This window comes from Lepidothrix coronata, unplaced genomic scaffold (assembly GCF_001604755.1).
Source record: "Lepidothrix coronata isolate B3197 unplaced genomic scaffold, Lepidothrix_coronata-1.0 Scaffold35, whole genome shotgun sequence".
NCBI classification, from domain to species: Eukaryota; Metazoa; Chordata; class Aves; order Passeriformes; family Pipridae; genus Lepidothrix; species Lepidothrix coronata.
Window position 1 is genome coordinate 2,521,520 of NW_016690215.1, and position 25,514 is coordinate 2,547,033.

The 25,514-nt window shown below is 39.8% G+C and overlaps 1 protein-coding gene across 4 annotated transcripts in view; it reads right to left on the reverse strand.

The window, feature by feature from the left end:
• Nucleotides 1-25,514, reverse strand: part of ARHGAP6 (Rho GTPase activating protein 6) — a 327,622-nt gene that overhangs the window by 62,350 nt on the left and 239,758 nt on the right. For all 4 annotated transcript variants that reach the window (XM_017812353.1, XM_017812356.1, XM_017812354.1 and 1 more), the window contains exon 2: nt 1,106-1,265. In XM_017812353.1, the coding sequence (XP_017667842.1) occupies nt 1,106-1,265 (160 nt within the window). The remainder of the gene's footprint in view (nt 1-1,105; nt 1,266-25,514) is intronic.

Genomic DNA, 25,514 nt, shown 5'->3' on the forward strand with positions numbered 1-25,514 from the left:
TGAATATCCTGTAAAATTGTTGTCCTATTGATCAAATGTTTTTTGAGGCACCAGGGGAGCTGGTGGGACTGGAAGAAGTTGATTAAATCCATCTCACTACAAACTGATGCCTTGCTGTAATTGGTAAGTTGGACTTTGTTGGTTTTGGCAGGACTTTTCTGCAGATGCTGAAAAGCTGATGAATACACAAGCCTGTCTCTGTCACATTTTTTCTTTCCCACATCATTATTTTCATGGACTGGATGACTTTTTTCCTGCTTAACTTTGACTCATTAGAAAATTGGTCTTGTGGCACACAGCACCTCTGCTCATAGCCAAAGGTGAGAATTCAGTGATTCCTTGATATTCCTTACATAAGTATACAACTGCAAAGAAACAACAGGAAAGCCAGATTTGCAGATGACTGCACAACAGTTGTCTATGCTATGCTTGATCTCCAGCCTACAGGAAACAACAGAAACTTTCTTATTAGTTTTAGTGAGGTTTAGCTCTCTTCCATAGTAAACTAAGCACACATTCTGCATCAGGATTCTAAGAGCTGAGCTTCTCCTTTTCAGTTAACTTCCTGTTTCCTAAGAGTTCAATGTTTTATGTTGAAGATTAACTTGTTTTTTAGGAAATAAACACCACTGTCTTTAGGAAAACTTGGGTAGGATTCATCTTATTTGATGTAAATATCTTCACTGTCTGTCTGCACTAGTGATACTTGGCTTTCTTCATAGACAATGCAATACAGAGTGAAAATGCCACTTCTAGGGTATGATCTACCTGACCCACACAGAGCTTTACTTTAGGATGTCAGGAAATGTGAGAAAAGCCTTTCTGCCTCAACTGAGTATCAAGACATCCTAGGATGAATAGGTCTGATTTAGATTATCTACCCTGTAGACATCTATCCTTGATCAGATGATCCCATCCCCAGGTGGCCCAAATTGGACACAGCAGACAAACAACTTTACTCGTCACTTTTACAGAGTGACTATGTTTAAGCAAAACTGAAACAGAAGACAATATCTGTGGAATAAAAAAAAATCTAATGTTTATTGCTGTGATATGAAATCAGTGGCTTACCAATCTAAATAGAGACAGTTTATCAAGCCCTTACCTTTGGGGATAGTAATCTGACAGCCCAGGTCACAGTCCTGCTGCAACTGATAAAAAGCCACTTCCTGCAGCCGAGCACGCTCCAGCTCCGAGAGGCTTTGAACGGGAACTGACTTCAGCCGAACACTGCGCCCTGACATGCTGTTCCAAGTGAAATCACCCTACAGGAAATCAAATGGAAAAATATGAAGCATCATATGGTATGCACAGTTTAATAAACAGAACCATCTCTTTTACTGCTAGAAAAAAACAACACAGGTTCTTCGTACTAAAATGCAATTTTCTTAGACACTTCTAACCTTTCAAATATCTTTGTTTTCCCTAGAGTAGCATTCCTTAAAAGGGGTACAGACATGAGAAACAAGAAGTCAATTCTATCTGAAACCATTTAATCAAGTATTGTTGCAAAAACATTAGCACTCCAGTGAAAAAAAGCACAAAGTAGGGGAAAATAAAAAAGCAAAAAACAGCCCAAACAATCTTTATCTGCTTTTCCCAGTTTGCTTTCTTTGTACAGTACTTGATCATCATTTCATTCCTTTTCTTGCACTGTCAGTCAGAGATGCAGATCTCCACAGGTCCATGGACAACACAGATCTTATCTCCCTCATTTTGCTAATCCCATTCCACCAGACTGTTCAGAGAGTACCCTGGCAGAGCCTCTTTTCTGACACATCCCATCCCCTCCTTATGAGGATACTGTGTTTAGAATACGATTGACTAAACGACATGTTTTTGAAGAGCTGTAATAACAACGTATGTGTTAACATTTAAAGAGGAAAACAGCGTTAAGATATGTTACATCTCTGCAAGGTACCAATTATTCTCGGAAAGCAAACAAAAAGCTTTAGCTTTTCTATCTCCCACCTGTGAAAAAATATACAAGAAACTATTCTCTGAGTATTTAGCTTGGGTCAGAGAAGTAATCATTACTCAAAGAGAAGAGCAAGCACAAAACAAGCTTAAAGGGTGACAATTAACTTCAAGCAAGGCTTTCAGAATTCATCAAAGCACCATCAAAGAGCACACATTAGCACTACAAGGAAAGAAAGAAAAATTTGTTTTTCATTCTATCCATGTTAAAAAATAAGCATTAGTCTTGTCAGTAGGTATAACCTGATGCACCTGCAGATAATGAAAAGCTCTGATGTACATCTGCTGGGCTGTAACAACAAACTCACCAACCTGCCTTTCATCACAACATGGCAGATTTACAATGAACAAACTTCACTCTCATTTTCAGCTTACATTTCAACATCTGTACATTCACTGCATACTCATTTTTTTCACTGTACACTGTTCTGCACATACACCTGCAAAGGATGTCCATTGACTTTAAAAGATATTGGCTGAAACTCCTTAATATGAAAATCAGTAAATTTTTACTTTACTTAAGAGTTATGCATCCTGTTGCATGTAAACATCATTATTAACAGTCTACATATTTTGCCTATATATGTGCATGTTATTTATATGCATTCATACAACCCGTATATACATTTTTGTATACAAACATATATATGCACACTTATGACTGCCTGTGTGTATTCTCATATAGGTACAAGACAAAAATTATTCACAAATGTGCAGCATCATCTAGCAATATAGATTTAGCATCATTTAGCACTATAGAATTACACAATAAACAACATTTCTTATGATTCATGAAGTACATCTGAGTTAATCTAGGAAGATTTTTTTGCCACAGTAGTTTTATTTTAAGTCATCGTGCAACCATAATAGATATAGATGTTACCTCAACATGAACAGCTGCACCTCTGTATACTCAGTGGATGTACTATGCTCAATATCTTTATGACATTTATATACACATGGGCCACATATGCAAACTTCTGTGTTAGCCCAGTATTTATTTGACTACTGGAATTTGTTCCTTCATTTTTTGCCTCTTCACCTCTTCTTGCTCTTCTAATGCCTTACTGTCGACTAACCAGATTTAGTAATCTCAAACTAAAGGTTTGCACGGTGTCACAAGCCCAGCTGATCAGCTTAACTCAAGCAAAACCAAAGCAGCAAGTCACACAAACCCTATTTGCAAAATTGCAAGTAAACATTTACATTTTTTAAAAAGCTGTTGTCATTTATAGATAAAAGTCATCAAGAACAGAATCCACAACCAAATAATGTATACTATGAAACTAATTCCTTTCCAACCCTGATAATGCAAAAGAAACTTTACAAGTACAGAAAATGCAATACAGTCCTCTGAACATATAAAATATTCTACAGTCAAAATGGTACAGAGAGACAAATATACATCTTTATGGTGGAGTTTAAGGCTATTTTATCTGAGTTATTTCTCTGACATGAGCATTTTCATAAACAAAAATATCACTGATATGTCTACTATAAAAAATTTCAAACTGAAACACTTAAAAGAGGAATGGGAAGCAAAAATGACGCTCCTTAGAAGAAGTTGAGCTAATAGAATACTTATACTATTTAGAACATGTCCTGTTTCCTGTAGACCACAAAAAACCAAAGGCTGCATGGCACCTTTAGGAATTACCACAAATTAAACAAATGGTCCTTAACTGAATTTTGCATGGACACATAAATTATTCCTCTTTTTCAGACAGATTTGCCCTTGGCAATTTTTAACTCTGGAGGTAACTCCACATCCTCTGAGTTAACTCTGTAACTGCAAGCAGTGAGCTGTATCACTGCAGTGCCCAGTTCTAACATTAGCTCTGCTAAAAGAGCTGACCTTGGAGAGATGAGGCTTGCAAGCTGTGGTACAGCTCCGCACAAAGATTCTGCTTTGAGGACTCCAGTAACCCCTGCACACAGCTGTGCTGTTTTTTTACGAGCAGAGCACCCAACTCAGCACTACCAGGCTAATTTCATCTTCATATGGGAATAACCCATCCTTCTGCCCAGGGAAGTGAGGGGGGGAGTCACAATTCCTGGAGGTTTTAGAAGACACGCAGAGGTGGCACTTATGTATATGGTTTAGTGGTAGACTTGGCAGAGTAGGGTTAATGTTTGGACTCAAGTCTTTTCCAACATAAATGATTCTATGATTTTTTTTTAAATTATTTTTATTCCTTTTTTGGTAGGAGTTCAAGGGCTTAAAACCAACAGAAAGGTGAAAGCACCAAACAAGACTGAGGGGTTGTTCCTTTCAACCAGGTTTTTATTCTGGCAGTTTGCCAGCACGCTCCTAGTGCTCACAGTTTAGCTGAAAATTGTGGGATGCAACTTCTGCACCTTACAGTGACATGACAGGTTGCCGAGCATCGATAAAGAATGTGGAATCACTGTCCAGTTGCAGTGCACTGAAGAAGACATTCCTCTTCAACACTTGATGGGTTTGATAACAGCTCTGCTAGGTCACACTAACACAGGTTTTTATTATGCTAATGGAACACATGACTAATAAATTAAAATATTTTTGGAAAATCATATGGTAGGTAGGGCCAGTGGAATCTCCTAATCTTTAAAGAAGCTAGAGGCTCAAGAAACATTTCCTCGAAAAAGTCTGTTTCATTTTGCAAATATAAATCAATGTGTTCTCTGAGTCAAAACACAGTATTTCATAATTTAAGCTATTAAAATACTCCTATGCTTTATATAACACAAAGTAAATTAAAGGCCTCATCTTCCTCCCAAAGCACTGCTGAGTTTTACAAACAGACTGTAAATTACTGCAAAATCAAACAAGCTTGGGAGAGGTCCAGAAAAGTCAAGCTCCATTGAAGAATGGGTGCCGGTGTAGTTACATCTGCCTGAAGCTATTCTCCACACTGTGGGGCAACAAAAGGATGATAAGGGCAGCACAGAAATGAACAATATTTTCTGTTTCTCTCTCCATATGAGGGGCAACACTTCACCAGCTTATTTCAACATCAACCTGATATAGCTCCTTGGGCAAGCTTAAAAGGAGCAGATTATCTTTAAGCAACAAGTCAGAGTGACTTATTTTTTTTGAAGTTCATGCCCAGCATATGTGTTCAGACACAGGTACACAGCTTATTATTTAGATTGTAGGACTGTAGGTCTAAATGTGACCTGCAAATGACTTCTTCATAACCAAGAAGATAAAAAAGATAACATACAGAAAGAAGAGTGCAAACAGAAATACTGCTCTGGGATAAAGTGATCAGCCTGATAGGACACGAACTGCTAACTGCAAAGCTGTTTTCATAAATGAATTTTACGAAACCTTAATCCAGACTAAAAGCCTTCTCTGGTTTCTTACACCAATCAGTCACGTATTTTTCCTCTCAAGCCTCCAGCTTCAGCTGCATTTTCTCTCTGGCACTCCCACTAACATCTAACATCTTTCCTCCACTCAACCGAGCAGTTCACGTACCAGGTAACTAACTAAAATACCAGAGCAGATGACTCAGCAAAGGAGATGACTGAAAAACTGCATCTTTTGCCTCTGAAGAATCTGTCAATTTTCCCCATACTTCTCGTCCACAGTCATAAGCATATTTTTAATAGGATGCAGACTGTAGTTTTACTAATATATCTTCAGGCATTTTTTTTAATAGGTTGGATGTTTGGTGGCTCCAAAATAAACATTAAGTGGTACATCCTGACTTAAGTAACACTGTGTGCTTAAATTACTCTTAAGCATGTCTAAGCTATTCTTGTGTACCTGACCTCTTTCTCCTGAGACTCCAACACAGAGTCTTTCAGATGTCTTTTAATAAAGTCTTGTTCTCCTGTCCTTTGTACAATACAGAAAGCAGCTGACAACTACTGCACAGAATGCTGAATGTGAAACTATGGGCAATGACCAACCTCTGCTGATTTCTGTGGAGTTTTAAGGCTTTGGGAGTAATGTGGATGGTGCATAGGGTGGGAAATAAGAACCCCCACACATCATAGTTTTAGAAAACACAAATTTTAATGCAAGATAGAGAAAACAATTTTTATCTTACTGACTTATTGTTACTGTTAATGACTTTGGTCTTTACTCATTAGTTGTCGACTTTTTATTAGTATTTGCTCAAACCAATTGAAATCACTAAGATCAAAACCAATTATGCTTACTTGTTCTTATCCTATTCTAGCAACTCTTAGCTATGTGTTTATATTTAGATGGGTGTCCATTGTAAAAGAATTCAGTGGTTTTGCACACTGAAAGATTAAACTGCAAATAACATGGCAAATAGAGCATTAGAGTGTCTTAATTCTGTTTGCTTAATTACTTTTTTAAGCTTCATGAAACAACATATAATTGCCACTTTACAACCTCTTGCTTACCCTGGTCATTTATTTCAACTCTCTCTAAAATTATTTCAAGACTCCTCAGGCATAAACTCTCACAATTTGGCTGTTGGTACAAGTAATCCCTCTCTTCTTCATTTCCCTGGTGTTGCTGTTAGGAAGAACCAAAACCAGTTCTGAAATGAAAGCTAGTCACTTCAGTACAGCTAAGTACTCTGTCCTATTGAATCAACGTACAGAACATTGTTCCTGGACAGGATGAGAATTAAGGAGAAGGGAGAAATAAACTAAATAAAGTTGCCTTTTTAGCATTACACACAGGTTAAGGACTGCATGGAAACTTCTTTGCTATTGCCACCCTAGGTAACCACCTGTAGATTAATGAATAGTTAAGAAGAAACAGGATGGTACAAGTGTGCTACAGCCTGCCATCCCATTTCCGGCTGCTCTTCCATAGTCAGTTCAGGGCATTATGGGCAGTGCACTGGTTTGCAGCTGGCATTACAAACTACTGCAACCTAGGATGCTCTGAGATCACACAGTTGTTCCCAAGGATCTACTAGTAGCACATAGCACCTAAACACTATACAAAGAAGCACAAGACTTGCTGCGTGACACCAAAACATTCAGAGGAAGATATCTGAACATGCATGCACCAAGTATGGATGCACAATTAATCTTCATTAAGAAAGACTGACTTCAGTAAGGTTGTTATCTAGGGTGACATCCTGTTCCCCTTGACATCAGTGGCAAAAATATTAATATAATGTCTCCACTAGGAAAAGAATGCACAGTCCAGATGATCCTGTGTTACAGTTTGAAGCCTTGCACTAAAGTGGCCTTATCTCATACTATATTGCACTTAGGTGTAGTTTTGTCAGAAAGATCACACTTTACAAAACGAAGATTTTGTTTAGGTTTAGATATCAAAACTATTTAATGGCAGTTTAGTGTTGCCAAAGACAGACACTTCCTTACTCCTAGCTAACATCCTCTCTCATTCCCAAGGCTGGAAATCCATGTACCCAGGATCAATACTGCAAGGCAATCACTGTGGGAACACTGGAAAGCTGGTATTTCACTCAGGGAAGACAGAATTCACATCGACAACAGAAATACTTCACTTAGCAAGATGGCATGAACCTGTGCCCAGGTAAAGATACATATTTCAGAATATTACAGTGGTGATTTCCATTTATCGAGCGGGGGGAAAATAGTCCTTCTAACTTTAGTCTAAGGATAAACAGAGAGCAGAACAATGAGCATGCTTTCACAGCAGTATTAAAATTGTTAAAATAAAGAGAAAAATATTTCCGGAGCAACCTCTCCAAGTTTTCCAAATGCCTCAGGATACTATTTCATGTTTAGAGTATTTAAAAAGCATTCTCTTAAAAAGACTGATGCGTAATGGAGATGTATTTAATTTCTTTTCTGACATTATTAAACATTAATTATGTTGAAGGTATTGCCTAGCAAAATATTCATCCCTAGCATACCCACTCTGTACTGAACTTTTTCAATAGGTCCACAAAACCAACCTCCAGAAGTTAGAAAACTCCATTAAAATGCATCAAAATACATGGTCAGATTTTCAGGATTCCTTACTTCAGCAGATATCAGTATTTCTTAAGGGATTTATCAAGGAGCACCACAATTAGAACCAGAAGGTGCGAGTGCTTTTCTGGAGGTGGCAAAATGAAGACAGAACACCTTAAAAAGCCTAGATCCAACTTTAAAATTACAGTTGAAATTTTGTCAGTGTTCACGTAAAGATATTTTTGTGAGTAAAAGAGAATGAAGCCATACTGCAATACTCTAAATTTTGCTGCAGGTTGAGGGTACAAGCAGTGCTGCCACAACCCCGAATGCATGCACTAACAAGCTGAACTGCAGTAATTAAACCATCTGAGAGCACACTAATGGGCTACAGAGGTTTCATCAATCTCAAGACAAAAGATTGGGGTAGACTCATGTAAGTTGTATGGTCTGACTAGCATACTGTCAGAATCTCATAATGAAGTTAAAGTCAAATAATTATGTTACTCCAAGAACTAGGATTTGACTAATAGTGAAGTCTTTAATTCAATACAAACCCCTGTTCTTATTGTTTCAAGTGGTTCATGCCAGTATTTTCTTTATACCTGTACAACTCACAGAAAGGAAAATGAGATCTGTTGCACATATGAAAACAACCATCCAATTAACTATGTACCAGGTCTGGTTGGAAAACAATTCTAGGGTTTTTGTCACTTCTTTTGCGGGGGAGAGTGAGGGTGGGTGTGATCTAGTTGATAGGAACAAAATGTAAGACATCTCTAAATATTTACATTTGGAAGTAGAGTGAGAGCTCTCAGTTACTCAGCTAAGACAGAGGACTTGGGAAGAAGTCTGTACTACATGGCTTAGAGCAAAACCTTGAACCAAGCTTTCATACAATCACAGAATCATTTGGGTTGGAAGAGATCTCCAAGATCAAGTCCAACCTTTGACCAAACACCACCATGTAAACTAGATCACAGCCCTAAGGGAATAACTCCAGGGATGGTGACTCCACCACCTCCCTGGGCAGTCTGTTCCAATGCTTAACCCTTTCAGTGAAAATACTCCTCCTGATGTCCAACCTGAACCTCCCCAGTTGCAACTTGAGGCTATGTCCTCTTGTCCTATCACTGGTTGCTTGGTAGAAAAGGTAGAAAAGGCTGACCCCCACCTAGCTACAATCTCCTTTCAGGTAGTTGTAGAGAGTGATAAGGTCACTCCTGAGCCTCCTCTTCTCCAGACTAAACAACCTCAGCTCCCTCATCTGCTCCTCATCATAGGACTTGTGCTCCAGACCCTTCAGCAGTTTTATTGCCCTTCTCTGGACTCGCTCCAGCACGTCAATGTCTTTCTTGCAGTGAGGAGCACAGAACTGAACACAGCACTCGAGGTATGTCCTCACCAGTGCCAAGTACAGAAGGAAGCTCCCCTGGTCCTTCTGGCCACACTATATTTTATACAAGCCAGGATTCCACTGGCCTTCTTGGCCACCTGACCACACTTCTGGCTCATGTTCAGTCACTCTCGACCAGCACCCCCAGGCCCTTTTCCACTGGGTCTCTTTCCAGCCACTCTTCCCCATGCCTGGAGCGATACATGGGGTTGTTGTGACCAAAGTGCAGGACCTGGCACTTGGTCTTGTTGAACCTCATGCTGTTGGCCTTGGCCCATTGATCCAGCTTTATCCCATCCCAGGCAAATGCCCCAATCAGGAGGGTACCGACTGCTCTAACATCTACCCTGACTACTATACTGAACCTTCCTAAAGATTATCATCCCCCTTCCAGAGCAACCTGCAGACTCATTATATGAATGGCTACTCTCAGAGCTGACTTGAACACCTCCAACAGTGACTACCCACTCACTCTGTACTGTGACCATGTGCACTCTCTCACACACATTCTCTCTTTCATAAATTAGTCGAAATAAAGGCAGAAAAAAAAGGTTGAAGGAGCCATTTTCTTATTTAAGGAAGTTTTCTTTGAGTCACGAGTTTATATCACCAGTCAGCAGTGCTGCAGTGTCAGTGACACAAGAATTCAACGGATGCCTCTAGGAGGAAGGGACGGGCACATTTCAAACATGCAAAAAGTAAGCAATTAGCTTTTAGAGAATAGGATTTTTCATTTCTTTTGCTACATAATCACTCTACACTTCCACTTCGGTTTTATCACTCTCGCACTATGTTCACAGGTGCAAACACTACCCTGTCCTACACACTTATGTCATGTAGCCTGGGACAAGTCTGTACCACTGAGTCAGTTGCAGTGCTCTGTCAATCTACTTCAGTTTATTGGGATGGTATTTCTTGCTTTGTTTTGATGGCGTTTTTATAAGATCTGGGATATCAAATTCCACCCATACTAGCAGCTGTTTGGATGACTGTTTCTTTCCAGAAGACCCTGCAAAGACAATCCTCTGTGGAAAAGATAAGAAAATAAACAAAGTCTAATAATAAGGAAAAATACTGCGAGCACAAAGAGGTGGCTTTGCACTCACTAGCATCACGAATACTTTTCATCCATGCAATTACTTCTTCTCTTCTCTCTATGCACTGAAACAGCATGTGCTCCCTTCTCGTAAAGCACAGCACAGGATAATACCTCACCTTATTGCAAAGCACTATTTTATCATTTCTTATAAAACAAATTACTGTTTGTACACACAAATCTGCTGATTTGCCATTAAGTTATACCAAATACCAAACAAGAGTCTGAATATTTTTCAAGAAATCACCTCAGCTACACTGAAAATATACAAACAGCTCTGAATGTGTATATAGCTATAGGTCAGACTGATGGATCAGTGTACATACCTGGAAAGATCTCTAAAGAGTAGCTTGAAGCTCATCATTGTCTATTAACATGGAGGCTTGTTAAAAATGTGACTTCCAAAGTAAGAAATGTAAAATGGATCCACACAAATAAAAACACTGTGCTGCAACACAGTGCACTGTGCTGCAACATCAGTTTTCAGGAGAAAGGTGTATTTTCTAAACTGCCCCTCCAACCTGAAGGACCCCAGGTGCAAACTGTGTGCCTGCCAGACAGTCCACCACATCTTTTTTTTTAAGCAGCACATTTACTTTGGATGGAAAAGGGGGAAAACAGCCATAAAGTTCCCACTGTTATGAAAAACAGAAACAATTGCTAGAGTTACAAGCTCCTCACAGACAAAGCCAAAAGACGAACAGCTCTTGGTCTCTACTTTCTTGTACGCAGTTAACTTGAATTTAAAAATGCAACAATAAAAGTCATGGCCATAAAACCTGATGCTTACAGAAACTGTTATTTGCCAAATTTTTTTGCCAATTTTGCCACATATTTGCCAAACCAAACCTATGCAACTGCAGCTGTCAGTTTTCAAAAACCCTTTATCCTCAGCATATTTTGCTCACAACTGCCTGGGTTACTTGCCCTTTATGCAAAGAGCATACAAAAAAGGATAAACATGTCACCACAGACTTCAAAGGAAAGCACATGACGAAGCCACTCAAATACAAATCGGTCTAATTACACAGTTTGGATCGAAAATGTTTATGCCACTTCTCATTCCACAGTTTCATTCCTCTCAGTCCAGCTATGAAAACAGGTAAGGTCATGAAACTGGTCTGAAAACAAACAGTATATGAGGGCTCTCAGTTTGTTGATGAATTTCCAGAGCACGGTAAGTAGTTGGTAATGCCAGCTTTTTTTCCCACTGAATCAAAGCTGTTCACTTTTCTTCAAATTCAGCTAAAGTCCAAAAAAGTTAAACCCCGTAGCACCGTGAGCCCCACATTCAGGACATGTTGTCTATTACACTTACCTCCATCCTATGACATATAAGATATTCAATTTCTTTACCCATTAACTGAGTTCTCTTGTGTCTTCAGTGTCCTTTAGTATTTGACCAAACTGGACTTGAATTAAGGACCCAGATCCAGATACGCCGTTTCGTAAAACAGGAATAAGTTAAGAATGTCATTGACCTGAAGCTGCATACTAAACAGCTGAGAGCGAGCCCAGTTGGAGCAGCTGCGACTCCCAGGACACCTTTTGCTGCCAGACGTCATGAATCTTAAAGAGAAAAAATTATCATTTCCTTTCTCCACTTTGAAGTGAGCTCAGAGCCAGGTCTAAGGAAAAGCCCAGGCACAAAGATAGGTTGTGACTGGGTTCCCAGTTTCTGACTCCAGAGATGTCCTGAGGCAGTGCAAGTGGCAGTGAGGAAAGGGGCAAAAATCCCCAAAAATCCTTCAGTCTGGGGCTGTGCAAGCTCAGAACCAACTACCCAACTCTCCCTCTACCAGAACTAGCCTAAAGAGTGCTGGATGCAACTGCCATGGCACTTTGGAGGACAGCGAGGAGCACTCAGCAGCTTCTGCCTGACCTTCTCACGCAGTTCAGAGCTTTTTAAAACACCTTTGAAAACTTACTCAAGCAGGCAGGTCAGCTAAATTTATAACATGATTTCGACAATAGCAACTTAGAAACTGAGCAATTTACACAGTTTGCTAGGGAAAAAAAAATCCTTTGTAAAGGCTCTGCTTCATAAATGATGTCTGTCATGTTCACAGTCCCCATGCAGAATGCTGTCATCTATAATGCGTGGGCAGGGAGCGTAGGAAATTTGTGAGAAACAAACAGTGAATCACCAATTATTTTGATGGCAGCTCTGCCCTACGTGGCATTTCACCAAGTCATTCTTCAGTGACAAGTTTGTTTGTCAGCTGGCACGACTTAGTGCTTCATCAGATTGCTCACAGAACAGGAGAAAAACCATGGGCTAGAATTCATGGCAATGGCAAGGGAGATTATGTAGTGTAATTTTTTTCAATTTTTTTTGCTTTTCAAATATCTATGCAGACACTTCATCCACCTCTAAATCAGCAGACCGAAGAGCCTTCCACCTGCCAGGGTATAAGAGCCCCCGCTCACGGCTCTGAAACACATGCAGCCCTTCCTGACTTGACATCTTGGCCATCAGCCTGGTTCCTGGTAGCACCAAATTCAGACATCCAATGTCAGATGCTTTGGAGCCCAGGGAAACCGATGCAGAGGCCTCAGCATTTTCAGTGCCTCTTAAATCAGACACCAAATCCTCAAATCATGCAGCTCCTCACCTCCATTTCCACTCTTTTTCCTTATCACTGCACAGGGCCGAGAGGTGCTAAGGCCAGCCATCATGTTGCACACTAGGCATCAAACCACACAAGGTTTATAAGGCAAAAAACCTGCCTTATCTGCAAAGATAGCTGAATAACCTCAGAAGTACTGTCACTGCTTGTCAAGATGCTGCAGACAAAGATCAGTGTCCTGCTAGTCATCTTGTAATTATGCTGTACATATGCAATCTTTCTTTAAAAATAAGTTTCTTCAGCCCATATATCCCTCGTACCAATATTCTTTGAGTTTCCTCTAATGGGAAAAACTCCGCTATTTATATAACTGGAAATGGGGCTGTGCTTGGAAATGGCAGTTCCTTCATCACATAAAGGGTTCATGAAGGAACTGCCATTTCCAAGCTCTGCACAGCAGCTGCCCTGCAAGTAAAGTATCTAAAAATCACCAAATTTTCTTGGTGGCCCCACAGAAAGCTAAAATAGAATGGCTGTGAAATATCCAGCTAGACTGCCCCCCTTTCACTTATGAGCTCCAGAAAAGATTTTTTTCCTTTACCTGAGATAAAAAAAAGTAGAATGACATTGGAACTATAGGCTCCAATGTAGGTTGACAGAGCTTCCGTCTCAGAAATTGAATTCTGCTTTGAACCAGGGTTCTTCAGGTTGTTCAGTAAAAAAAAAGGAAAAAAACCAAACCAAACTAAACAAAAAAACAACCAACCAAAAACAAAAAAAAAACCAACCAAACAAACAAAAAAAAAACACCAAAAAACCCCCAAAGCAAAACAAACAAACCAAACCAAATCAAAGAAAAAAACCCAACAACCAAAAAAAAACCACCACCAAAAAAACCAGGAATGTCTACACTGTCTAGTTGAAATTATTTGTACATAATTTCTATTACATACCAGCACATCTAGGGATATTTTTTTCCTCATTTCAAACCATTTTTTTCAGTAATGCACAGTTTTATATTTAAAAATATGCTACCAGGATAAAAAGTTATAACACAAAGTGTTCATGGCTTATAGAGAGGTTATACAAAATGTACCTTATCAGCAACAAAAAGGAAAAAAATGAACTTCAGTTGTCTACTTTGGATTAATTTCTTCCCAGAGCACTCAAAAATATTAATCTTCAAACTTTGAACTGAGCTAGGCCTAAAGTCTCATTAAGAAATTGGTTAAGTCCATCTGACACTGTAACTTTCTATTCACAGATAAGTAGTACGGGACTTTTAATTTGTTTCTTAATTATGCAAAATTCCAAGGGCTCATTCACACTCTGGAGAGGCGCAGGATTAGGAGAACCAAATTAGCAGGCAGCTGAGAATTCCTCTGGCTGCTCTCTTGTTCTATCAATGACCAATTCTAGACACAAATCTGTCACAGGACTGTCAAAAATAGCTTCAGAAACAGAACTGACCTAAAATCTCATTTTTGCAGTGGACAAAAAAACAAACAAACAAAAAACAAACAAACAAACAAAAAACAAACAACAAAAAAACCCCAAAACCAAAAAAACCCCTCAGTATTTTGTCTTAAAAGAACACTCACAAAAGATATGTTTCCTGTGGGGAAAAAAATGATGGTTTGGTCAAAAAGTTAAAAAATGTTTGCAGTTAAGAAAGATGTTTTCAGTCCAAAATGTGCTGGTATGCCTCACAGGAGCTACCTTTCCCCTTTCGAGCAGGAGTTCCTGTGACAGACTCCTCCCATCCTCTCCAGGGATGGCACTGCACCACCAAAGCCCCTTCAGGCTCATTAAAAAGAATCTGGAGTATAAAAACCCCTGCACAATAGCTTCCAGGAGACATGGCAGAGCTATTTTGAATACAAACACATTCAATCTTTGCATTTCCATGAAAAGTAATTGAAAAACACTGACTAATTTAGACTTTCCTGTATTCTTTTTGAACTCTACCAGGGAGCCTGAGAGACAGACTGAGCAATGACAGTCATACAAGGTTATATACATTAGGCTCAGCTGAAACAGCTCACTGAGAAATAAAAATAAGTAAGAGAAGTACAACAAGATCTATTAAATTTACGCTTCATATGATCCTAAGACCTATGATTCTATTCTGAAAATACAGAAGTGGTTGCAGGTTGCATATGCAAAAAAGGCACTTTAATCATATCTGAGCTGTCTGGTCCAGTAACCACAAAACACCCATCTGCTCCAGAGATTGTCTGCCTGTGCCTCACAATTTCTAAAAAGCAGAAAGCAAACAAAACCCAATTAAATATATTTAACTTGGGCTTTTTTATCTCATAATTTTAACTGCTATCCACTACCAGAAACTGATGACTCCAAAAGAGATGATGTAAGTACTCTGAGACGTTATATTAGACTTTAATAAAAGCCCATACATTGAGACAGATAAGGAAAGAACATGCAGCATCATTCCTGTTTCTAGAAAAGGAAAACATCAGAGGGATTTGCAGAGACTTTGGTTAGCTGATGAAGAGTAAAAAGGCAATGCTGGAGGAACCAAAGCCGGGTTTGCTCAGACATGCTGGTGGTGCTGCTGCTGTAATCTCTAAGAAGAGTATGCCCTATATTTTCTCAAAGACTCTTAAAAGCATTCAAACATATTCTCAGTCATTGCAATATCCTGAAAACCCCACTTTACAACTTTACTTTTATAAAGCCACAAAGCAGATTTTATCTTTATTGTAGTTCCAAAATCCAGGTGCAACAAGCAACATTAGGTACAGCCCACACCTCACTGGTGCTTGAATCACAAGGACAAACTCCTGTCTTTAGGAGTGTTTAGATTTCTCGCCTGCAGAACTATGGATTCAACTGATATTTTGGAAAATGCTGCTCTAGATTTTAAGCATATTCAGTGAGAAGAGGGTGCACCAAGGTTGTCGTCCAGTCTTCAGAGGCAGCAGCATGGCCAGGGAGAAGCTTGCAGCAGTTCCCCAAATGTGCAATCAAGGCTCCAAGTCCTGTTCCTGAAACTAAAATCTTAAAGAGCAGAAGCCCTACACTCAATGCATTTGAAAAGACATGTCTTTATCCACAGTCTCCAAAGGAAAGATAAACATAAACAAACTCAGAGGCAGACTGGAAACCTATTTTTAGATGAATGAAGAGCACAAAAGCTTTCCAACATTCTCTTCTTACCCCCTCTTCTATTTCTTCTCCTCCCCTTATCCCCTGTATGCTTTGGCTGGTGACTGCCAAATGCTCTCTGCTCCTATTTAAAATTTTTAATGGCAATCTAGCAGACATCCCCAATCCAATTATTTTAATCTGTCTGTGTTAAGTGGCCAGAGCAGCTGTTCACCTCCTCTTATTGACATTATTAATACTGTAATTAAAATATATGTTAGTCAGCTGAAAGATCCACATAAACCTCTTTAAATTTTACTTTTCATTATTGATTGAGTAAAGTGCTTAGTGAAAAAAGAAGGAACCAAGAGTGTGGGCTTTGCTCTTGCTAAAAAAAGCATGTAGGCACAGGAAGTTAAAGAGCTTTCGCTGCAATAGCCTTGGTTTCAGACATGTATATTACTTTTGAACTTTTATCAAACTCCACTAACATCAAAATATCACAGCATTTCAGCTTACTGAAATTCAGATTTCCAGTAACATACAGGTCTACAGAGCACATTAATTGATTAGTTTTGAGGTTTACGAGGTTTAAAGAGTTCTTTTCTACATTATGCCTTTCAATGACCTAAATAAGATTATTTGATACAGGTCATTAACAATCACAAAGAGTATTCAAGAGAAACTCAAGCCATAAACCCATATTTTGAAACAAGAGGAATTATACACTTAAGTATCATTGCAACGTGCTTCTAACAGGCTGTGGATGTGCTTTAGTTGATCGCCTTAGACATGCTCTTTGTTCTTCAGATCCCCAGGGATCCCCTACAGGAGCTTCTGCACTAAGGGGGGAGAGCCTACCACATGCCAACCTCTTTCAGAAGTTACACTCACTTTAATGTAATTACACATAACTACTCACGTAAGAGTCCAGCTCTTCAGAGATGTCATTCAGAGATGTCCTGGCAAAGCAGCAGGACTTCAACAGCTTAGTTGCACTGTGACAGTTTCCAATAGCTGAAGTTGTTGCTATTTGTTCAGAACCAGAGCAGGACAGAAAAAAAACTGATATAAATAAGGCTTTTTAAGAGCCTTTACTCAGGTCTGAAGAATTCAACAGCTGCATCCCATTCAAAAAATGGAACAGAATAAATATCCTCAGCTACAAGAATGACTTCCAGGGGCCAAGCTGAAAATCGGGTACATTTCTAAAAGACAATGTTGATTTTAAAGGCATTTGCAACACTTTCATGGTATTTTTACAAGTTAACTTTGTGGCATTTTGGTATTTGCTTTAAAGCCTTATCTCCAGGAGGTACGTGGAAGTCCAGGCACATCTCACCGTATGTATTTACATAAGGAATACATAAAACTCGAGTTGTTGCAGAGAGAAGCCTGCAGGTATGCTCTCTGTACTTTTGTAAAGTGAGAACCTGAGAAAAGAAACTCAAATGTATTTTTTAATTCTGTCTGATGATTTTAAAGCCATTTTCATTATTCTGCTTTTCTCAGGATCCAGGTGATTCTTCCTTTGAAACGTGCAGCTACAATTCCTGGCATTAGGAAAACCACTGGCAGCTGCCTGAGCTGCTCCTTCCAAAGGGGTAAATGGGCTGTAGCAGGAGGGAGCCAGCACATTTCTGCTGGTGGCAGACGTCTAGGGTAACACGTCCTGACTGCTCTCACCCCTGTCTGAACTTCTGCATTTGAGTTCCCAGTTATCCACACAATGCAAATTGTTTTTCCTCCTAGTAGAGCTCTGAGTCATACAGAAGCATTTGGTATCTCACCGGACTGAGAACTGATGAAATATGTGAACCTAGCCGACGAAATTATATACACTATATACAAGAGATGTTTTGGTAAAGATGGATACAACTAGCCAATAATGCTTGCAGATGGAAACTGAAGGAATAATAAAGAACAAAGCATCTGTGAAATGTATAACTTTGTGTTTATTATTCCACAGAAGGCTACTTCCCTTACACTTCTCCATTCAAACCCTCCACTGAATAAACATTAAACATGTTTTTCCTCTATGACTTTTCACACAGCACAGAATAAATGAAAGAATGTATTACTAGTGTTATTACTTTTATCATCATTATTATTACCCATACATAATTCATTACAGAATGGACTGGCTTATCCTTAAGGAATCCCTCAGACTTTTGAAATTTCACCCTTTCCATTTGACAGAGAAATTAAAGCTGGTAATGAAAAAAGTGAAGGCTAATTATGGATGTTTCAACTGCTGACACATCAGCTGTGGGGCAGAGCAGACCTACAGTGGGATTGCTTTTGAAATACTGCCATCTCTATCTAACTAGAAATTTTAAGTATCACTTCGAAACAGCAGTGAGAAACAGGAACTTTTGGGGAAACAATTAATTTCATTTGGTTTACACAGATAAGAATGAAACTCCAGAAATACCTTCTTCCCCACTCCTCCCATGCAGGGAGAGAGTGCACAGTGCCCAGAAGTATATGCCTACACTGTGGCTAAACAGCAAACATACAGTAAACGAACTGAATTCCCTTCTTACATACCATTTTCCCTTGCTAAGCACTAAGTTTCCTCCAAGTTCTGACCTTTGCTAGTAAGGCAGCAGAAGAAGATGCTTATCCATGGCCATCTCCACAGCTGCTTGATAAAACATGGGATTTTGTGGCAAACTTGCCAACGAGTTTCCCAAGGCTGACCATTTGTTCAGCTACAGCCCCTCCTGCAGTCCTCTAAAAGGAGTCAGACAACCACAGCCTTCAAGGCACTGACTCATCCTTGCAGAGACCAGACCATGGACACAAAGCCGCAGATCTTGCAGTGTCTAGAAAACAGCTCGAGGCTATAGTTCATTTTATTACTTTCATAAGTAATAAAAGTAAGTCCCAACAGTGAAAATGGAAGCTGCAGATGAACCTGACATTGCTTAGCTCGTTGCCTGCTGTAATTCCCTGAAGTCCAATTGGCATTTATAGCTATGGGGCTGGGTGGAGCATCCCTGGGAAGAAGGAGATCACAGGCTGCATTCTTCAGCTGCTGCAAGAGTCTTTTCCCCTAGGAGCTGGGCATACACTCTGCTATTATGAAAAAAACAACAGTCGGTCACAGTTTTCAGTTACACTACTACTACTGGTTTTCAACTGATTTGGTGGCAACCTCCAAAAGAATGATTTCCAGCAGTACAAAAATTCATCCCGAAAATCGGCCCAGTGAGTTCTGTTACGGAGGATGTGAACTCTTAACAAAAATGAACTATAGTACAGATAATTAAATATCAGATGAAGCAATAATGTACTCATCATGAATTCTGATGCATAGTGGTATAATATAACTAATAAAAAGTATTATAAACCAATACAAATTAATAATGCCTTAAACTACTCTGCCCTTTATTGTCTTCAGTCCAAAAAAACATCTGTAGCTTACAACAGGAAAAGAGTGAAAACTTTTTCAAGTCCATTAGGGACTTGCTATTGCCAGTCTGTCCTGCACAGGAGGCATTCAGGCTACCAGGGACTACACAAGGCAGCATGCAACAGAGAAACACAAAGAGCATCCACAGATTGCAATGATATAGTTAATACTGTCTTCCTCTCTCGTCTTTTCCAAAAGGCTAAAACTGCCTTCTATCTGAAAGCAAACCAGAAGACAATAGTACAAATACCATCCATGGTTCACACTTGCAAGAGTACTCTGTTTAAAATCAAATAATCTCCTAAATGGCTTCCAAAAAAAGATCCTTTTTTTTTCTACTAGTTAATAATTACAAAAGAATTTTCTCAAATTTATTGATGGTGGGAAAGAGAAGTGCAGTTAGAATGTTATTTTCTTGTAGAGAACCGAAATAACATTTTTTCCAGATTTCCACAGAGATGTTCAGTGGAAAAATGCCCAGTATCCTGAAACACTTCTCTCTGGAAATTAATTTCACTCTTTCCTTCCCATATAGTCTTTTATGGATGTGCTGAAAAGCACACAATAAAACAATACACAGCCTTTAAAAACACATTGAAATATTAATTTCTGATATCTGAAATGTCTAGCTGTGAGTTTATTATACAGTATTACAACTCGATAAAGATTTTCTACCAACCTAGAAAGTCTTTTTTAAATACTGTTTCCTGCCTTTGCACCTGATGAGAATCAGCAAGTTCTATTTGGATTAGTTATTTTACATAAATAGGTGCATAACAAAGACAGGACTGAACTTTTGTATCTAAACCTTAAGCTCTAAGGTAAGATGCCAGCTATTCAAGCATGTCTGCCCGTCTCAAGTTCTCATTTATTTTCAATTCTTCTGGTAGTTACAGAAGTAATTTCATAGAGTCATCCATCACATCCTCCTGATGAAGATATCTTTACAAAACATGCCTACTTGTTTTTTTCACTGTACCATGGGTGAGAGGATAAGAAGCATTACAGAATGTGCAAGATGAACTGTTTTTTTAAACCTTAGATTACCCAGACAAAAACTTTCTCAGAAACGTAGGAGAGAAAGAGGGCAGGATAGGGTAGAAAGAAGAGGGAAGAGGAACTGACCCAGCTCATTCATCTCACTTCCAAAGGAGGTAATCATTTCAATCCTATCACCTCAACAATGAATTTAAGTTTGCCTTGCCTTTTGACATAGGAACTAATATGTGATAAGTGTTACTGAACTCAGCCATGAGCCATCCCTCCCACCACATTGTCACTATCCCTGCAAGAGACACAGGGCTCCGCTCCAGAGGGGAGAGATGACAGAGGTGGGTCTGCAGCCACAGCCTTCAGCTCAGTGTCCTTCCCCCTAAAAGTGCTCACCTCCACCGCTGGGACTCAGCCCTGAGCTGAGGGGAAAGTCCTGAAGACATACAGTCAACTTCAGTTGGCACCAGTTTAGGTTTCTAACATGTTCGCCTATTCTTCTTCAGAGCTCTTCTCTAGTCCTATTGCTTTGTGGTAACTACTCCCCCTCCTGCCCTTCAGCCCTGCAGGACTACCAGAAAAGGAAAACAACTGCTGTACAATACAGAGGCAAACGACAAACTAAACAGCTATTACCATCACAAAAGAATACAACAACAAATCAGAGGGATGAGGAGGGAAAAGGACTATCATTTATCTTCTGCTTAATGCCTCTTCTGTATTACAGCACCTACAGTATTCCAGAAGCAGTATGATTTTAAAGACAACTACCCTTTGTAAACTGTGTTCCCTGTTTACCCACCTGTGATGAATTATTTGAGGTCAACTCTAGAGAATGACAGCCCAAGTTACATCCCACTGGCCAGGCTGTGCCCCGAGGGATGACTCTGTCCTGCTCCCTAACACTTCTGTCATCGAATACCACAGCCTCTCAGCAGACAACTGTTTTGCGGTCTAATGTAGCCCCTCTTCTAGACAACACAATGGATTGCCTTTGCAATGCCTAGAATAAAAGAAATTATATTGAAAAAAAAATTAATTTGCCCTTACTGAAATACGATGCACAAAAAGGATTTGATAGTCTACTGATCTGTGTACCTACAGCTGCTTAGATTTACATTATGCTGCCATAAAATCAGTGCAGTTATGCGTGAAATAAATACATGACCCTTTTTTCTTAACAAAATGCTTGAAAGGTCAGCTTGTAGTACAGTGCTGTTGAAGAAAACATTATTAATCAGGATGTTACCTCGTGTTTTTATTTGAGTATTGTTTCATAATTTAGGATCCACATTTTGAATGCAAAAATTATACTGTTTGTTTCCTACTGACCTTACCACCAGATTTGCACACTGCAGTTTGAATTAATAAGGCCATTAAATCACTTAGCATTTGTCTTCATGTAAACAGTCAGAATCTGGTCCTCCACTCTCAGTCACATAACACAGCTCACAGACTTTTCTTTGTATAGAAGGTATTCTCTGTATAAAGAGATGCTTCTGCATAGAAGATAAACTCCAAACAGCAGACATTTACCTTGCCAATAGTACTGTGTTACTATCTAAAGCCAAGGATGGGAGAATTTATTGGCTCTGCTGACAGTCACCATAGATTTTAAAACTCCACAAGCCAAGAAACATTCATCTAAGTCATCTTGTGGGTTTTGTGTTGTGTTGAATTTAGACCTGTTTTCTAAATCTTGGAGTCTGCCTCACCAGTAAAACAACCCAGGGGAAACCAGTGCAGCACACAGATACAGCTGGAGCCCCACAGAAGCTGTAAGGATATCAACACAAAACATGGAAGAAGATATTTGAGTGTTTGCATTGCAGATACGGGTATGCATGTGTTGGCAGTTTAAGAGAAAAATACCACATATTAAGAACAATTCATTAACAAAACAGTAATAACTGAATGAGAACACTCAGTTGTTCTGGGTTAAGAGGTAGGAAAAAAAAAAGCTATTAGAAGGATGAAGACTTTGTAGCTTTCTCCTGTGCCCCCCATTTCCCGCTCAGGCTGAGTTCCTTTATGCCTCTTTGTGCTTGAGCAGCCCACAAAATTCCCACTTTGCCCAGCTGATGAATTAGCAAACAAAACTGAAACAAATAAACAAAAAAAACTAACAAAAAACTCCACCTACTGAAACACGCTGTAACAATTAATTACCTGGTTTAATCTGCTATATATTTAATAAGTTTCCATGCAAAGGTATGTAACCTACCAAAAGGGCCTAAGCATAAAGAAAGCCATGCAGGATACAGTTACATGGCCTTTTATAAGGTGGACTGCTTTCCAGTGGGCTAAGAGCGAACCTCACCTTGCTAATTCTACTGTGATAGCGAATATTCCTGACTGTTCTTGTTTGTATGGCACTACGCTCTGAAGATTTTTATGAAGGTTTCTCAGTGCTGGTGGAGACAGACCCCACTGTCCCCAGAGGAGGTTGTAGAGGCCCAGAGAAGCTGGCTTTAGTCACGGGGTGGATTGCAGTGGTCACAGAGGAGCCAGCCCTGACTGGAGAGCAAGCACAGCTTCATGTACATCAATGACAGATGATTATATTTTATAAATATTTATCAGAAAGTGTGTTACTTTGTCCCTACACTTGGGGGGACACACCATGGTGCCTGCCCCACTCAGACAGTGCTGACAGAGAAGTTGCAGGGTCTTACCTAGGCTCCCATCTGATCCATCCACCCAGGTTTCTCTGAAGGGAGGGGGCTGGTGCATGGCCAAACCACGCCCCAGAACCCACATGAGGGAGTCAGGATGTGCCCTTGGTCTGCTAGTACAGCTGCAGCCTTCAGCAGCTATGCACGCACAGGGGAAAGACACAGAACCCTATGGCCAAGGAGCTTGTACGTGACCAACCTTATGCAGTTAAACAAGTGACAACACATCAACAGCAACGCAATTACTACCTGTGTTAGCACTGCTAACTTGCAGCTAAGGAAAGACACCATGTGCTAGCTTATGAACACGATGGAAGTTAAAATGAATATATTTACAAAGCGTTTTTCCAGTCAAAGAGTGCACATGTGGTTAGCTAACTTAGCTCTGCCATCTGCTAAGCTTCAGCAGCCCCAGGATGCTCCCCATGCCGTGGCTTATCACTGCTGACACAGAGAGTTGACCAAACGGTTCTCTTGCTCAGGGCTTAGGCTGAAGAGCTGTGTTGTCGTGCGATTTCAATTTAGGATGGAGAAAACCACAAACCCATAACCAAAGGCTGAAATGTATACTGGCAAACTACACGTGCCTGGGCTCGTGCGCTGGCAGTGACCCAGCTGGCAGGGAACAGCCTTAATCCACACTATTAAACTGCCTCCCCCTGCAGAGCGGCCATGTCGAAATGGTCTGTCAGAAATAACTCCCGGCCTGTGGTAACTATATGCCAACAGCACAGATGATTAAATCCCAGCACCAGAGGATGCTCCCTGACATGGCTCACATGGCTGTGTAGACACAGTCCAAGAAATCAGAGCAGGAGGTAGAAAGGCAGCACCTGCAGTCAAGGCACTGAGGTATCTCTAAGAAAGTTACTCATGCTCTGCAATATGCCCTAAGCAAGAGAAGATGTGAAGCTGTACTGTCAAGAGTAAGGCAAGAGGGGAGAGAGAGAGAGAGAGAAGCATATCCTTGGTTTACTTCTCCTTTCATGGTTGTGCTAGACCTGTGCTGCCTACTGCCTCACCTTCAGAATGCAAATGATAAAGAGAAAGAGATTCCGGCCCATAATTGAGCAGGTCAGTTCGTCAAACCTGCACAAAAAAAGTAATACTACATTTTGTGATTTATTTTTCCTGCCCAAGCTATATGAAATATTTGTTGTAAGAGTGACCTTGTGTGTATACTAAGAAGTTTTAACTAACTACAAGAAATAACCAACATTATCATTAACATCAGTGCTATACATTAATTAACATTTTGCCCACATTAGGATAGTCTTTCCAAGGTCCTCTCAGTCCTACTGACAGGATCACGCTACTCTTAAAGCAGCACCAAGCTTCACCTGAGCCTCAGCTAGATTCAGATTAAGTGACAGAAAATTCAGTGTACCCCCAGTCAGGCCGATTCATACGTTTGTTATCATTTGATGCTGTTTTCTACAAAGTGGACACTGGGATTGCTTCTCTGAAATTACATAGGAAGTTGTTAACAAAGACAGCTGAAGCTATTAGTATTATTTGCAGAGTAGTATGTACTTCTTTCACCTACTTGCCAACCCACACCACGTTCAGTGGGACCTTGTATACAAGCAGTTAAGCACAAGATGATGTGTCCTGTTCTATGACAGCCAAATCAGTAAATCTTTGAAAATACAAACGATATTTTTCCTTTGGCCACCCTGTTGTATTTGACTTGCAATAAATTTGAGTGTTGGCAGTCCTTAGCTTTGCAAGAGCTTAGTAACAGTGCTGTCTTCATTGCACATTTTAAACCAGATTTGTCAGCTCAGTATATTTTTTTCCTGTTTTCACTCCTGCACAATTCTTCAGACTGCAGAACAAAAACAAAACAAACCCATAAAGGACTAATTAGTTCTGACACAGTGGGTTCCCTGATGGCTGCAGTCTCCCAATTCCTAAGAAGAGATCCCACTTTCTCCAAGCCCCCTTTCCTGTTCTCCTGGGACAAGAGAACAGCTTGACATTTTCCTCAGCTTTAGAAAGGCAAATGAAATAAGGAGACCTATGATCTATCAGATTTATTTTCCTACTTTGAGAAGCCTAAGCTGTTCCAGCCTATTAATCTTTTCCTTTTAGCCCAGAGAAAATGATCTTTCCAAAGGAAAGGAGCTATTCCCTCCACTCTTTGGCAGGATAGCAGGTGATGCCATTACTCCTTGAGAAGCAATAGCAGAAGGGATACTCTCCCCTCCATAATAAAACACTAACAGGCTCTGTGCAAACTGAGCAGAGTAGAGCAGGAAGTTCAGGCAGCACAAGGATTTTCTTTAGATTTTAGTTGTTCCAGCTAAAGAGGTACTTGTCATTTCCCTGTCTGAGCATTTTTCACACCATTTTACTTCAGCTAATGACTATCCAACCAAACTACTGTTCATCTTTCTTCTCCCACTTAATGAAGAAT